Raw genomic sequence first — 14,982 nt, 5'->3', positions numbered from 1 at the left:
AGCTAGGGAGGAAAGGAGCGCGGACCACACAAGAAATGTTGAGCATGTCTAATCGTACATCAGAGTAGAGGAAAGGCTGAATACTCGTTTTGACAACCCCACCTCCGCTAACGTCCACTCTAGCCCACTGATAGGAAAGTAGTCTCGCTGGCGGAAGGATGAGCTTGTTCAAGGTATGCATGTTCGATGTGAAAAATACACACCATTGAATGTGTCAAGGGATAAAATCTACCAAGATTATGCCAACAAAGAGTCCCGGAAAGGGAAGAATCAGAGCCTCATTCCCCATCCAAGAATCATCAAGAACTGACAAGACAAAGTACTCTAGCTTCCATAAGTGTCATGGCCACAACACTGACGAATGCATCCAAACGAAGGGTGTTATTGAAGGACTAATAAAAAGAGACCAATTATATGAATACGTGAAGGGAGGGAAAAGAGAAACAGAAGAGTCGCCTAAGGGTAAGTCTCCCTTAAAAGATGCATATGTTAGGAGTAGTGGTGAAGATAAGGAGGCCAGCAAGAGGAAGTGCCAGTATATTATTGCCATCACTAGTGGAGCGACCCGAGAAAACCTCTCATCCAAATGGTTGGCACTAGTGAAACTAAGCTTCGACCCCACGCACGGGTCACATGGCCACGATTAGGGGTGGCAATACTACATATATTTATAAATAAATGTATAAAATAAACCATCAAGAATTGCAATTACTAGAATTAACTAAAAAAGAGTGAATTTTGGAGGAGGGGCGGGTTTTGGCGGGCGACACACTTTGGCGGGGCGGGTATGGCGGACGTCGGGTTTTGGTGGGGCGGGATTTGGCGAGCGGCAGACCTAAAATCCCAACCCGCCATTTTTTGGCGGGTGTGCGGGTCGGCCCGGCAGGCTACGACCCGTTTTGGCTTTTGCCACCCCTAGCCACGATGGATTCGGAAGAGATGAAAGAAAAGGTTCATAGAAGGCTTTTCATTCAAGTATTCACACTAACATTGGAAGACTTTCACATATCTATGTAGCCACTATGAGATACTTAAACACTTTCATCTCAAAACATTGAAAGGCAGATGAAGACCCGGGATCGAGAAAATGCATTCATAAAAAGGAATGACATAATCACCATATTCACTGCATATTGTGTCATTTTCAATAGGGGTCAAGGCACCCCAATCCAAGGATGGACTAATATCAAGAAAGACTCCATCAAAATTACCCTCTCAGGAAAATATAGAAATAGTTGAAGAATAAAAAGAATCCATCCACAAAGACTAATATTCTTTTGTGACTTTTGACTCGGGATGTATATTATTTTTCTCTAGATACAAAAATATGAAATGCCAAAGGAAATGAGATGGAAGCAAAATGGGAAAGATAACTTATAGAAACGGGAAGCTGACTCTACAAGAATCGTATGCTAGCATATAAAGGAAAATAGACGCTATTAATGCTTTAAGTGACTTGCACACAACATTCAAGTGTTCCAATTTCCAATGGTCATAAGAGGGTACTTCCGAAAAGAGGTTTGAAGTATGGATCATTAAATGCGTGAATCTCCAAGAAACTGAAACACTTACTTTTATTCTTCCAATAGAGATGAAAGAGTGATCGACAACCAAGGCTAATACAACAAACTTTTTCCTTGCCGCACAGAAACAAGTATTTGAGGAACAACTGTTCTGGGCTGACCATATTGATCCCCGATCGACCACTCTAAAGAAATTGTGATCCTTTCAGAACCTTCTCATCCCATGAGAACTCTCATACGAATAAGTATAGGGGATCCGAAATTCAGATACATCCAACGGCTCTCCGTGACTCACGCCTAACAAATGGCAAATTGTTATTTCCTCTCCGTTATATACATAAAGCTCATTAGTTTCGGGTATTCAATTTCCAATTCAATTTTAATTCACTCTTCTCCCTCACATGCCGTCTTTGACGTTGGAGTGCTAACCTTGTAAGTCACCCTTCTTCTTTGTCATATCAAAAAGTCAGATTCGTTGTTATCACCAATCCTCACTCCATATCTAGTTTCGGAATAGAATATATATGTATATATATATATATATATATATATATATATATATATATATATATATATATATATATAAAACTATTTTCATTACATTTATTTTTGGGAATGATTACATTCACCAATATCTTACTTATTGTATTGATTATTTTTATAAAAAATCAAGTTTAATGTTAATTAAAGATAAGACATGTTTTTTTAACGCTAAATTCTTAATTCCATATAATTAATAATAATATTTTGGATACATGTTGGTACATCGATAAAATTGTGAAAACTAGTAAGAGATGGTGCCACTCGTGCCAATGCATGAGAAACCTCATTTGTTTGTCTCTTAGCGAACTTAACACGAGAGTTCCTAAATAAAAGAGTTAGTAATCAATTACATTCACGTGTAACATCACCAAAATCCGAGTCGTTTGGTTTCGAAGAATTCACATTATCCACAACATTTTTGGAATCCAACTCAAAATCCACATTACATACCCAAGCTCATGAACCCATTTAATAGATTCCATTAGACCTAAAGCTTCGCCAATATCAATTTATGTACTAGGAGAAAAACATTTCATCCGTGCTGCAATAAAAAGACCCTCATAATCTCTAATGCAAGCACATATTCCTACCTTATTATTAGAGAAAGATGCATCGATGTTGCATTTGAGGTGACCAGCCAAAGGTTTATTCCACTTAGTTTCAATTGTCATTTGAACTAGTGTTGTAATTCTTGGTCGAATTTGTTGGGCATCTCTCCACCCTAACAAGAGTTTCGCAACACGATTACAAGTAGTGTCCTAAGAGTCTTCGATAATATTCCAGGTATGGTTATTCCTACATTACCATATGCTCCACATAATAGTTGAAAAAATTACCTGTTGATCTTGATTAGATACTTACAAGCAAGAAAAAATAAAAAAAGCAAAAGCTTCTCCATTATTGATCAACTGCTGCAGCATACACCAAAATCTCACTTTTCCTAACACTCAATACTCTTCGGGCACTGAAAAAACAAGTGGTTATTGTTCTCTTCTCCTTCCATACGGAAAGCATAACTAGAAAGAAATTAGCACCTTTGTCTAAAAGACGTATTCTAGTAGACACACAATTTATACAAAGACGCCACAAAAGTTCTTAACCCTTGGGGGTCTTTATATTCCAAAACAAGTCCCATTTCTCATTAATCCAAAGGTGAGAGGTGTCAATGGCATTGTTAATACAATAATGATAAGCACTATGAACGGAGAACCTACCATTCTTTTAAAGATTAAAAAGTGATATTCTTCACTTTATTACAAGTCAATTTTGATGGATCATCATGAGGGAAAAACATTTATATTGGTTCAAATACTCACCTATAGGTTAAAGATTCCCCCGAACAAGTGAGAGAGACACCACATATTCACCAAAAACCTTAAGGTGATAGGTGTATGGATCGTTTCACTTATAAAGGGCTCAAGCTCCACTTTTCTAAGCAATGTGAGACTTAGAACTCATACTTTTTTCCTCAATACAACTAACACTTAATTCTCAACAATCTCCAGCATCAAGTGTGAGTCCATCCACTATGCTCCCCCTCAACCGAAAGCTTTTCATCCACATACTTGTACCGTCGTTGCCAGGAACCCTTACTCGTCACGGGCACTACAACGCGTCACACCGCCTAATCACCACCATGTCAGGAAGACTTTCGGTACAAGGAGTCAGTCCCTTACTTGAACCATGGCTCTAATACCACTGATGGGTCATCATGAAGGAGAATCATTCACATTGGATCAAACACTCACCTAAAGGTCAAAGACTTTGTAGAAAACTCAAACTAACTCTGACGGGTCATCATGAGGGAGAAACATTCACATTATGTCAAATACTCACCTGAAGATCAAAGACTCATCAAACAAGTGAGATACACCACATGTTTACCTAAAACTTTAAGGTGATAGTTGTATGGATCACCTTACTTATAAAATGTTCGACCTTTATTTTTCTAAGCAACGTGGAACTTAAAACTCGCCTTATTTCTCAACACAACTCACACTTAATTTTCAATAAATTTTATATGTGTTCAATCTAAAATAAAAACATAATATAATATTAAAACAATAACAATCTGACGACCTGCCATTTATATTTACTTGTTAAACTAAATAGTGATGGATATGAATGCTTTTATTGGGGAAAAAAAGTCAAGTTTTACGTAAATTAGAAATACAAATTAAGTAGCGTTTAGAATAATTTATTTTAGAAATTAAGGACTCGTAGTCTAAAATATGTCAAACGCATCAATATATTCAAAACAGAAATTGAAATTTGGGCAGGGGTGAGTTTGGTTCCTAAAGAGGTTGTTTGGAAAAATTTCTTTAATTGGAACATTAGCACTAAGAAGAAGAAAGTGAACGTTAATAAATAAGGAGTTATTTGGATGGAAGTTACATGAGAATTATGGAATTTGTGAAATGAAATCATCTTCGGCAGCGGTACGTGCAATATTTTCTATCTCCTATGAAATATCAAGTTGAAGGCGTGGAGGTGGTCGTTTATCAGACAAATTTTTAACACCAAGTGTAATTTCTACGAGTTTTATAAAAATTTATTGTTTTATTTAATCTAAATTTCGGTTGGTTATAAATTTTTCTTACTTCGAGCTTTGTTCTTATTCTTTGTAAGCGGATTCCTTATTTATAAAGAAAAAAATATTTGAATCCAAACATCTATTTATTAATATCATATTTTAAGTATAGAGTTACATATTTTTCTTTCTTAAAAAAAAATAATACGCTCAATCAATATGCTTCCACGAATAATTGTCCTTGCATAGATGGGTGTGGTTGTGGCAACTACTACCTAAGAATACCTCAAATGAGATCGTAAAAATAAAAGCAAAAGGCATGACTCAATAACTTTACTAATCTCCAAACCATGCACATGGTCTAACTATAACTGAAAATGAAGTACATCATTTTCTTTAATAGGTACCTTTTAAATATAGCAGAATCATAATTGCAATTGCAACGCGATTCAAACAATTTTTATCAATATTATAATCATTCATTTTATAAATCGATTTTGTGAAGTTAAATTAAACAAAATATTAATTTTATTTTAATAACAAAGTTTTTCAATTCAACTATAAATTATTTTCAGTTTGTTTATACACACGCATCAAGTTCAATAGTATTGAGTGTAAGAAGGTACCTTGAAAAAATATTAAGTCTCATATTGACTAAGGCTCTGTTTGGTAAGACATATTTTCGAGCTTATAGTTTATGTCTTACTCCCTCCGTTTTTTATTATAAGTCGTTTTAGACTTTTCACACAGATTAAGAAAAATAATAATTGTTGTATAAAAATGAGAAATTATGAAGGTTTTTACAAAATTATCCTTCATTAATGACATGTGGAAGATAAATTTATATAATTGAAAGAAGAGAGAATAATAAATATTTAAGAATATAATAGGAAAAATAACATTAATTATTCATTGGAATTGTAAAACGACTTATATTAAAATACAATTTTTTTCCAAAATGGCTTATAATAAAAAACGGAGGGAGTATGTCTTATAAGCTCAAATGATAATTTAGACCTGTTTGGTAACGGTTTTTTCATCACGAGTTTATAACTTATTTTACTAACTTATAGCTTATTTTTCAGACGTTATTTCAAATAGCGTTTTAGCTTATGTCTTATAACTTATTACTTTTTCTTCCTTTTTTATCCTTATTATTTCAATTAAAATCCATTTTTAACCTTTATAATTTATTTTAATTTAAAATAAAATAATTATATATTAAATATCTTTTATGTCATTTTACATTTATAAGTTAATTGAACCGCTAATTTTACCAAACACTTCAATGAGCTTATAAGCTATCAGTCTCAACCACCCGCTATAAGCTATAAGTCATCAGTCATCAGCCATCAGTCATAAACTATAAGCTATTAGCTAGCTTATCAGTCAACCGTTATTTTTACCAAACAGACCCTAAATATAAAATCTGAATAAAGTTTATATAAAATGACACACTTCATCGTACAAATTAATTTTATAAAATTGAATTAAGTCAAACTTTAATTTTAATATGGTAGACTCAAGATTCAAAGGACATTTACTAATGTTTTAAAAGCTGGTCTGGAAGTCGAACCAACAAGACTTTTGATTCAAGGTTTATTTGGTTCAACCATTTAAACCTACGATTGAATCATTCATTAAATGAATTAAGAATATAAAGCTATGGACAAGTCATATAATCATACGTTAACAAATTTATTTTAAATATTTTAAAAATTCATTACATACTTAATACTATGAGATCAATGATAAATATAATTACACAATATAATAATACGCTTAAAGAAACAAAACTATAACTTAAAAATTTGTATTGTCTTTTGGGATAAAGAATTTTTTTTCTGAAATGAAACTATTTGAACTATTGATGCTAATATGATACTTATTTTTGATTTTTTAATAAAAAATACTAAAATTTGTCATTAACAGACATTTCTTTAAATCAGACGATTTTACAAAATCGACTTCAATTATTTGGTTCGAATGGTTTTGAGTAGTTCAATCATATTTATTTAGTTTTACTCTGATTTTGACCCACTTGTGATTTTATAAGATTAATCGGATCATAATCACTTCCGGTTCCTGGTCCAACCACTTGAATCGAACAATTTGATTCAATTTTCAAAACATTGATATTTACCCACTAAAAAATCTTCTTATAATTAATTCAAGTTAAAACCACATATTTGTGAGATATAACTCAATTTTTTTATCAACTAATTAAATCAAATTTTATTTATTGTGTGGAGAATAGATTCCAACATAATGTGTCATAATTAAACTATTATATATATTTATTTTGTCATGATGATTAACTTATATATTACCTCAAAAAAACTTAATAAAAAGCCTTAATACAGATGCTCCTTTTTGACACATTCTTATAATTATGTTGCAAATGTTTTTCTTTGGAGGTCTAATAAAGCAACCGAAACCATTGTAAAAAGCAAGTAGTGGTTAATTAATATCGTCACACCAACTACACCCAACTCTCTATATTATCGGTCCCAATAATTTCTTAAAGAAGAAAAGAAACAAACTAAGAAAATATAACCCACACACAAGCACACACAGGAATAGGCACAAGATGTCTCATATAAATATATATTTATGTGAATGAAAATCTTATGTTGGTACATAATTTCTAACTTGTCAAATATGATGCTACATAAGTTTATAACTTGTCAAACATGACAACTTTTTTCCTTTTGCTTTTTATGGTATTCAATTTCTTAAATTGTGAACCGAATTCTACGTTCGTTTGTCTAATTAATAACGCCATAAATAGCTTTTTTTTCTCTGTAGCCATAAAAGTCTATATACTATCATCCTACCCTAAGCAACTATATTTTCCCAAGTATAAATTTCTTAGACTAAGATAACCTTCAATAAAATATAAGACAATTTTTTTATAGACTTTCATGGAGTGACGACCTCTGCTGTAAACCTCAAAATACTATAAATTTTGAAGATGTATCTTCGACATCTTTGAAGACTCTAATTTTTACATTTTTAATAATTTCGGAGATGCATATCCGAATCACCCATTTTTTAGGTGTTTTCAGATATGCATCTCCGAAATCACCTATGGACCAGTTTCGGAGATGCATCTCCGAAATATGTTGAGTTTTTCTGTTTCTTTTCAACGAATGTCCCAACATTCTGTGGCTAACAGTACCATATCCGGTCATATATAACCCACCAAGACCGGAGGTAGCTACGACATTGTTAAACCACTGAGCCTCTGATATCTCGATATCAAATATTTTTCGCGTGTGGTTAACGGATTTTATAGTCGCCCTCTCCTGTCACAACAAAAATAATAATAACAATGTTAGTTAATGTTTTCGACTATTTGTAATTAAAATAGTTAAATAAGAAAGTGTAATAAAAAACTACCTCTCCCTCCCAAACACGTCGAGCGACGTGCTCATGGTACCATACCAACATAGATGTGTCCGAAGGCCCTCCCGGGTAGCCCTCATCCTCATCGCCCTGAGCCTCCTCCCCGCTTACACCCTCCTCCTCAGGCGCCTCCACCTCCTCCTGGTGTTCCTCCACCACATCCTCCTCAACTTCACGGGAAGAAGACACATGAGCCAGTATACTCCTCGATCCAGATGAGGAACTTGCAGGCGCCTCATCCATTTGGACGGGTACTCGTACTCGACCCCGTCTCCGTGTCGCTACTAACTATGCAGCACACTCGCGTCGAGTCGATGTCGTCTGGGTCTCCCTATCATGTCTAAGTCGTGCCTGATTTCTTGGCATTTTCATGAAAAAATTGTACCAGATAGGACGTTGAAACAATTCAGAAAATAAAAAAAATAGTTCAGACTAAATTCGGAATTGCATTTCCAAAACTGGTCAGAGGTGATTTCGAAAATGTACTTCCGAAAACGCCTGCGATTCTTCATTTTTGCAGTCCCCATTTCTTACCCTAAACCATTAAAAATCTAATTTTTACCAACCAAATACTACTACATGTTGCTAATAACTTTAACTAACTATATTTTGTTAATTTCTAACAACCCTAACAAAATTATCAATGATAGAGTTTAAAGTTTAGATACTTACAATTTGTTGGAAGCTTTTAGTGTGCCTTTGAGTCCTTTGGTGTTGTAAAGCAACTTTAGATTGTGTAGAAAGTTTGGAGAAATGGGAGTAGTGGTGAAATTTTGATGTTTTGGGTAGAATGAAAAAAAGGGGGGGGGGGGGGGGGGTGATTATTCTGAAATAACAGAAATACGCATCATATTTCAGAGATGCATCTTCGAAGACGTAAAAAAAAATTATTTCGAAAATGCATCTCCGAAAATACTTTTTTTTTTAAAAAACTTTGATTTCGTAAATGCATTTCCGAAATAATATTCTTTAGGTCTTCAGAGATGCATCTCTGAATTATAGAGTTATTTATAAAATTTCGCTAGGGGTTGGCAAGAAGGCATGAGTGTCTATAAAAAAAATTGTCAAATATAATTAAAAGTCATTTACTAACAATTAAATTTATTGAGTTGTTATTATAGGTTTTGAAGTTAATTTGGAGTGTGCTTTAAGTAAATCAATATTTTTACCATTTAGTACAAACAAAATAGCCTTAGATAAACATCAATACGAGAAAACGGTACTGGAACACCGGTTTCTAAGGACGACATCCCTCTTTACTACTACGGTATTATCGTACGCTTGCGGTTTATTACCTTCAGTTATAGGTGAAGGATTGTCCATAAAAGAAAAATACTCAAATAAATATGGCAAGAATGATATAAAGTAAGGTAAATCACAACAAAAGACTCATAGTAACGATGTCCCTTCTATAAGGTGTTGTTGCTTTTCTCTCGTGATCATGGTGTTTGTTTTTTAAGCTTTGTGTGGATTTTGTTGGAAACCAGAGAAAGAAAGTGAAGGTGAGTTTCTATTTCTTCTTGGTGTGGTGTTGTTTTGTTTGTTTTATTAGAAGAATGTAAAACACGTGTCACTCATTGAATGGCCACTTGTTAATTGGAAAAGTCAAAATAGAGATAACAAATCTCTTAGCAGGTACTGTACTGATACAAAGAAGGGAGGCTGCGCCCTCCTCCTATTTGTCTTTCTTTGATGTATAAACTAGGATAGTAAGTTGGGTTGGGCTTGTTGGAAATGGTTCAATTTTGGCCCATATAGTCTTGTAGATTTGATTAATTGCTTACTCATATAATTAGTTTTTTTTTTAAATTTAAGTAATTGTTTATTTTGATCTAAATAATTAGGCTATATATTTAATTAATTTTGGTTAGTTAATTTTTCTTAATTTATTTTCTAAGACTATCACTTTGTTCACCCAATACATAAAATAACAAAAATATGTGATTTAGATTTTTTCTTACATCAAAATACTAAAAAAAAAACATTGTTTTAATTCTATTAAATTGTTGTTAAAATTTAATTTGAATTTTTAGATTTTCTTTCGTCAATTTTAATTAATATTTATCCATATTTTTGTCATTTATTGATCCATTGTTTATATATTGTTACTAACATTTTCCTGTATTGCGAGGTACAATCGAGCTATTGAACTATTCTTTTGGATATATGCAAATTCATACTTGACCTATTATAATTTTACTCCCGCATTTTTACCAATTTTTGTATCTTCTTATGGGATGTAATAGTAATTAGGATCTTTATCTTTCCGCACTTTTTTTTATCCCCATTTGACAAATTGTAATCCCCATCCCGAAGCCTTGTAATAGCGTAGGATTTTAATTTCCGCTCTTTACTTTCCGCACATTACAACTGCTATAACTGTTAGATGAATGCTTAATAGGATTGTATGGAAAGATAACAACTGAACATAGCTAACTTAATCAAGATAAATAACTAAAATCAGAACACTTTTCACACACTCACCTTTAGGGTAACCCTCTCTTCGTTGCCTTTCGATTATATGGTCAAGTCCCTCGAGCGTAGGGATACCTCAACAAATGTTGCCTCTGAATAAATCATCATAGTCCCTCCAATATAAAGATCATAGTCCCTTCAAGTTGGCTACGATAAAATGATATTGTCCCTCGATAAAGTGATGATAGTCCCTTCGAATTGCTAAGGTATCCTTACATGTTGCCTTCTATGACCATTCGATGACCCTTCGATGACCCTTAACATCCAATAGATAGGACTACCTACCCACAAAATGGTATGGATAGTACTCCCTCTCTCTCTCTCTCTCTCTCTCTCTCTCTCTCTCTCTCTCTCTCTCTCTCTCTCTCTCTCTCTCTCTCTCTCTCTCTCTCTCTCTCTCTCTCTCTCTCTCTCAAGGAAAGCCTTAAGTATAGGAAAGAGCTTACAAATTAAGGGTAAGTAACTCTTAAATGCTTGCTTACAATAAATCAAATCTTTAAATACTATTCACACCTCGTTTTTCAAAACAACTTTCAAGATAACACTTTGTATACATCTATACGAGGATCATTGCAAAGTTAAACTCTTTTACAAACTATTTTTCTAAACACACACCACATTTCAAACAAGTCAAACAAAAACAAGTGAGCTAAGCAATTAAGAGCCCATGGATAACCATGGATACAAAGGGTGCTAACACCTTCCCTTTGTATAACCTAGCCCCCGAACTCAAAATCTTTTAAAGGTCTTTTATGTTCTTTTTGCCTTTCCTAATTGGATAAAATAAAAGTCGGTGGCGACTCTTGCTAACCGCAACATTTTTTGCGAAATAAAAAAATAAAAATTCAGTTCTCCCACCGTATTACACCATCGCATGCCCATTAGCGTGAGTACCAAATGATCCTTCATGAACTTCCTGCATCAATACATCTGCTTCGTATTTTTCTACACATCTGAGCAAGACCATATCAAAGTTTCTTTTGCATACCACCTCTCCATTTAAGAAGAAGTTGATAGATAATCTTCTTAGAGTCTTCTTATCTTTGTTGGATTCCCAAGTGGGTACTACTGACTCTGGAGGAATATTCTGATGTCATGAAACCAGGGATTGTCATTGTTGACCTCTTCCACCGCAAACACATGGACAAGCCTATCCAAATGCATGATTTTGATATGAGGCATCTCATTGGGAAAATTTACTTTATACATGGAAGCCAAGGTAGCCAAAGTGTCTGCCATCTGATTTTCATCCTGAGGTATGTGATAGAATTCAACTTTGTCGAAGAAGGGTAGAAAACTCCTTGCATAATCTTTGTATGGGAGTAAACCAGGATGCTCAATGTCCCATTCTCCTTTAATTTCATTGATTACAAGAGCTGAATCTCTATACACGTCAAGGAATTTGATTCTGAGGTTCATAGCTTCCTCGAGTCCTGTGATGCAGGCTTCATATTTTGCCATGTTATTGGTACACTCAAATGTCAGTCGTGCAGTGAAAGGGATATGTGAGCCATGTGGCGTGACAATGATTGCCCAAATTCCTTTACTATAAGCATTAACAACACCGTCAAATATCAACTTCCATTTAGATCCAATTTCTAGTGCTTCTTTTGGTAGTGGTTCTTCATAATCTTTGACCTTCGGATACATCACATCTTCATCCAGAAATTCAAACTAAACGGACTGATAGTCGTCTATAGGTTGATGAGCCAGGTGATCAACTAGAATGCTTCCTTTGATAGCTTTTTGAGTATGATACTCAATGACATATTCAGATAACAACATCTGCCAGCAGGCGATTCTTCCAGTCAGCGCAGGCTTTTCAAAAAGATACTTGATTGGATTCATCTTGGAAATCAACCAGGTAGTATGATTCAACATATATTTGCGAAGACGCTTAGCAGCCCATGCCAAAGCACGCCAGATTTTCTCTAACATAGAGTATCGGGACTCATAAGTTGTGAACTTTTTACTCAAGTAGTAGATAGCATGCTCTTTCCTTCCAGTTTCATCATGTTAGCCAAGAACGCATCCCATAGAATCTTCCAAAATAGTTAAGTACATGATCAACGGTCATCCTTCCACTTGAGGGATCAAGATACGAGGTTCCAACTGATACTGTTTGATTTTGTTAAAGGCTTCCTGACATTCTTTCGTCCATTTACCACATGGGTTTTTGTGGAGCAACTTGAAAATTGGAGCACAAGTTGCAGTCATATGCGCTATGAATCGGGAGATATAATTCTGTCGGCCCAATAAACCCCTTACTTGCTTCTCCATTCTTGACGCAGGAATTTTTTTTGCATGGCTTTGAATTTGTCAGGATCTACTTCAATACCTCACCGACTAACGATGAAACCCAAACTCTTTTCAGAGCGGACCCCAAAAGTGCACTTTCTTGGATTTAGACAGAGCTGGAACTTCCTAAGATGCAGGAACAATTTTAACAAGTATTTAACATGATCTTCCTCAGTTTCTGATTTGGAAATCATATCATCCTCATAGACCTCGATCTCCTTATGTATCATATAATGGAAAAGAGTGGTCATGGCTCTTTGGTATGTTGCACTAGCATTCTTTAAGCCGAAAGGCATCAGTCTGTAGAAAAATGTGCCCCAGGGCATGATAAATGAAGTTTTCTGCATGTCTTCAGGTGCCATCCTAATTTGATTATAGTTGAAGAAACCATCCACGAAAGAAAAGAATTTGAACTTAGCAGTGCTATATACCAAAATATCAACGTGTGGTAGGGGGAAATCATATTTTGGACTAGCTTTGTTCAATTCGTGATAATCAACACACATTCAGACCTTTCATCTTTCTTGGGAACAGACACTATATTGGCTAACCACTGAGGGTATTCTGCAGTAACTAGAAAACCTGCGTCAATCTGCTTCTGTACCTCTTCTTTGATTTTCATTGCCATAAAGGATGAGTTCTTCTTAGTTTGTGCTTGACCGATGGGCATTCTGGCTTGAGACGCAAATGATGCTCTACAATATCAGTATCTAGCCCTGGCATATCACGGTAGGACCAAGCAAACATGTCAAAAAATCCTTTCAGCAACTCTATCAACCCTTTCTTGACCAGGAAATACCCTAATCTTGACTTCTTTCTTATCTTCTTTAGTACCCAAGTTTATCACCTCGACAGGCTCTTTGTATGGCTGAATAGATTTTTCCTCGTGCTCAAGCAAGCGGGAGATCTCATATGGAATCTCTTCATTGAATTCCTCTTTAGCTTCAAACACAGGATACTCAAAGTTGGGAGAGGGCATAGGGTCGTTCTTTTCAATGGGTTTTTGCTTATTTAATTTGCACACATGATTTATGCTTGTGTTTAGAAGTGAATATTTGTGAAAACTATGTGCAAACCTTTTTGAAAAGTGTTTATTCTTTTTTCTTTTCTTTTCTTTTTTTTGGTTTTTTTAGGTGTTTTCTAAAAATAAAGCAGAAAAATAAAAGAGCACTAATTGCGGAGAGAAAAATAATTTTTTTATTGATGATTGATAAACTTTTACAACAGCCCAACATCATTCACTTCCGCCTTGGACAGAGCGGAAGGATTTATTTAGACAATAACCCTACATAAATTCTCCTGTGCCTTGGGCAAAGCAAATGGTGTTTAAAAGCAACAAAGTACACTACTTTGTGATGTGTAGGACAAACAGAATGTTGACAGCAATCCAATTTTGGGTAGTCTCCCCATGAGTCAAAAATTTAGGCACGTCTTCTTCAGTGGTGTCTTCCAAGATTGCATCTATCTTTGGCTGCGGTGAGTAAGTAAAACACGCGCTGTGAAAAATCTCTTGGATGGGTTGAACGACTCCTTTTGATATGGAAATATTGGTAATTTTGGCAGTGTTTGCAGAGAAAACTATACCTTCTCGAGATTTGTTATCAGGAAAGCTCAGAATACGACCCCACCCTTCAGTCACACAGTTTCGAACCAACTTTTGTGCATTCTTGAGAGAAGTGATGGATGCCCACCTCTTTTCTCTTCCTTGTCTTTAATGGTGAGTCCCTGAAACTAGGTCTCGATCGCTTTGTCACTATCAATGTAAGAGAATGATGAGAGACTGCTAACAAGCAGAGCTTCATCTCCTCCAACAGTAACCAACATCCCATTTTTCACGAACTTCAACTTCTGGTGTAGGGTTGATGTAACAACACATGCTTCTTGAATCCAGGGTCTTCCCAACAGACAGCTAGTGTGATTTGAATCGCACATATAAAATCTCAAAGATTTGCAAAATGTACAATGCTTTTGAGATTCTAACATTGTCATGAATTGAACTATTCTCAAATATAATTTTTTGATCTAAAAACTCAACAAATTGACTTGAAACATATTGCTTAAACTATAATTAAACACTTTTATTTATGCATGCAAAAAAAAAAAAACAGATTTAAAAATTAACTATAAGATGCAAAACTAAAAGTTAAAAGACAAGCAATCAAAACATTAAATCCATGAGGCAAATAAATTGCAACTTCAAACGCC

The 14,982-nt window shown here is 34.7% G+C and overlaps 1 protein-coding gene across 1 annotated transcript; it reads right to left on the bottom strand.

Annotated features, from left to right (window-relative positions):
- Positions 1-11,544: 11,544 nt before the first annotated feature.
- Positions 11,545-12,129, bottom strand: LOC131619610 (uncharacterized). Its single transcript, XM_058890689.1, has one exon. It carries the CDS (start codon positions 12,127-12,129, stop codon positions 11,545-11,547), a length of 585 nt encoding a protein of 194 aa, XP_058746672.1.
- Between the last annotated feature and the right edge of the window lie 2,853 nt (positions 12,130-14,982).

The sequence above is a fragment of the Vicia villosa genome, linkage group LG7, assembly GCF_029867415.1.
Source record: "Vicia villosa cultivar HV-30 ecotype Madison, WI linkage group LG7, Vvil1.0, whole genome shotgun sequence".
In the NCBI taxonomy this organism is placed as follows: Eukaryota; Viridiplantae; Streptophyta; class Magnoliopsida; order Fabales; family Fabaceae; genus Vicia; species Vicia villosa.
This window is presented reverse-complemented; position numbering and strand designations above follow the sequence as displayed.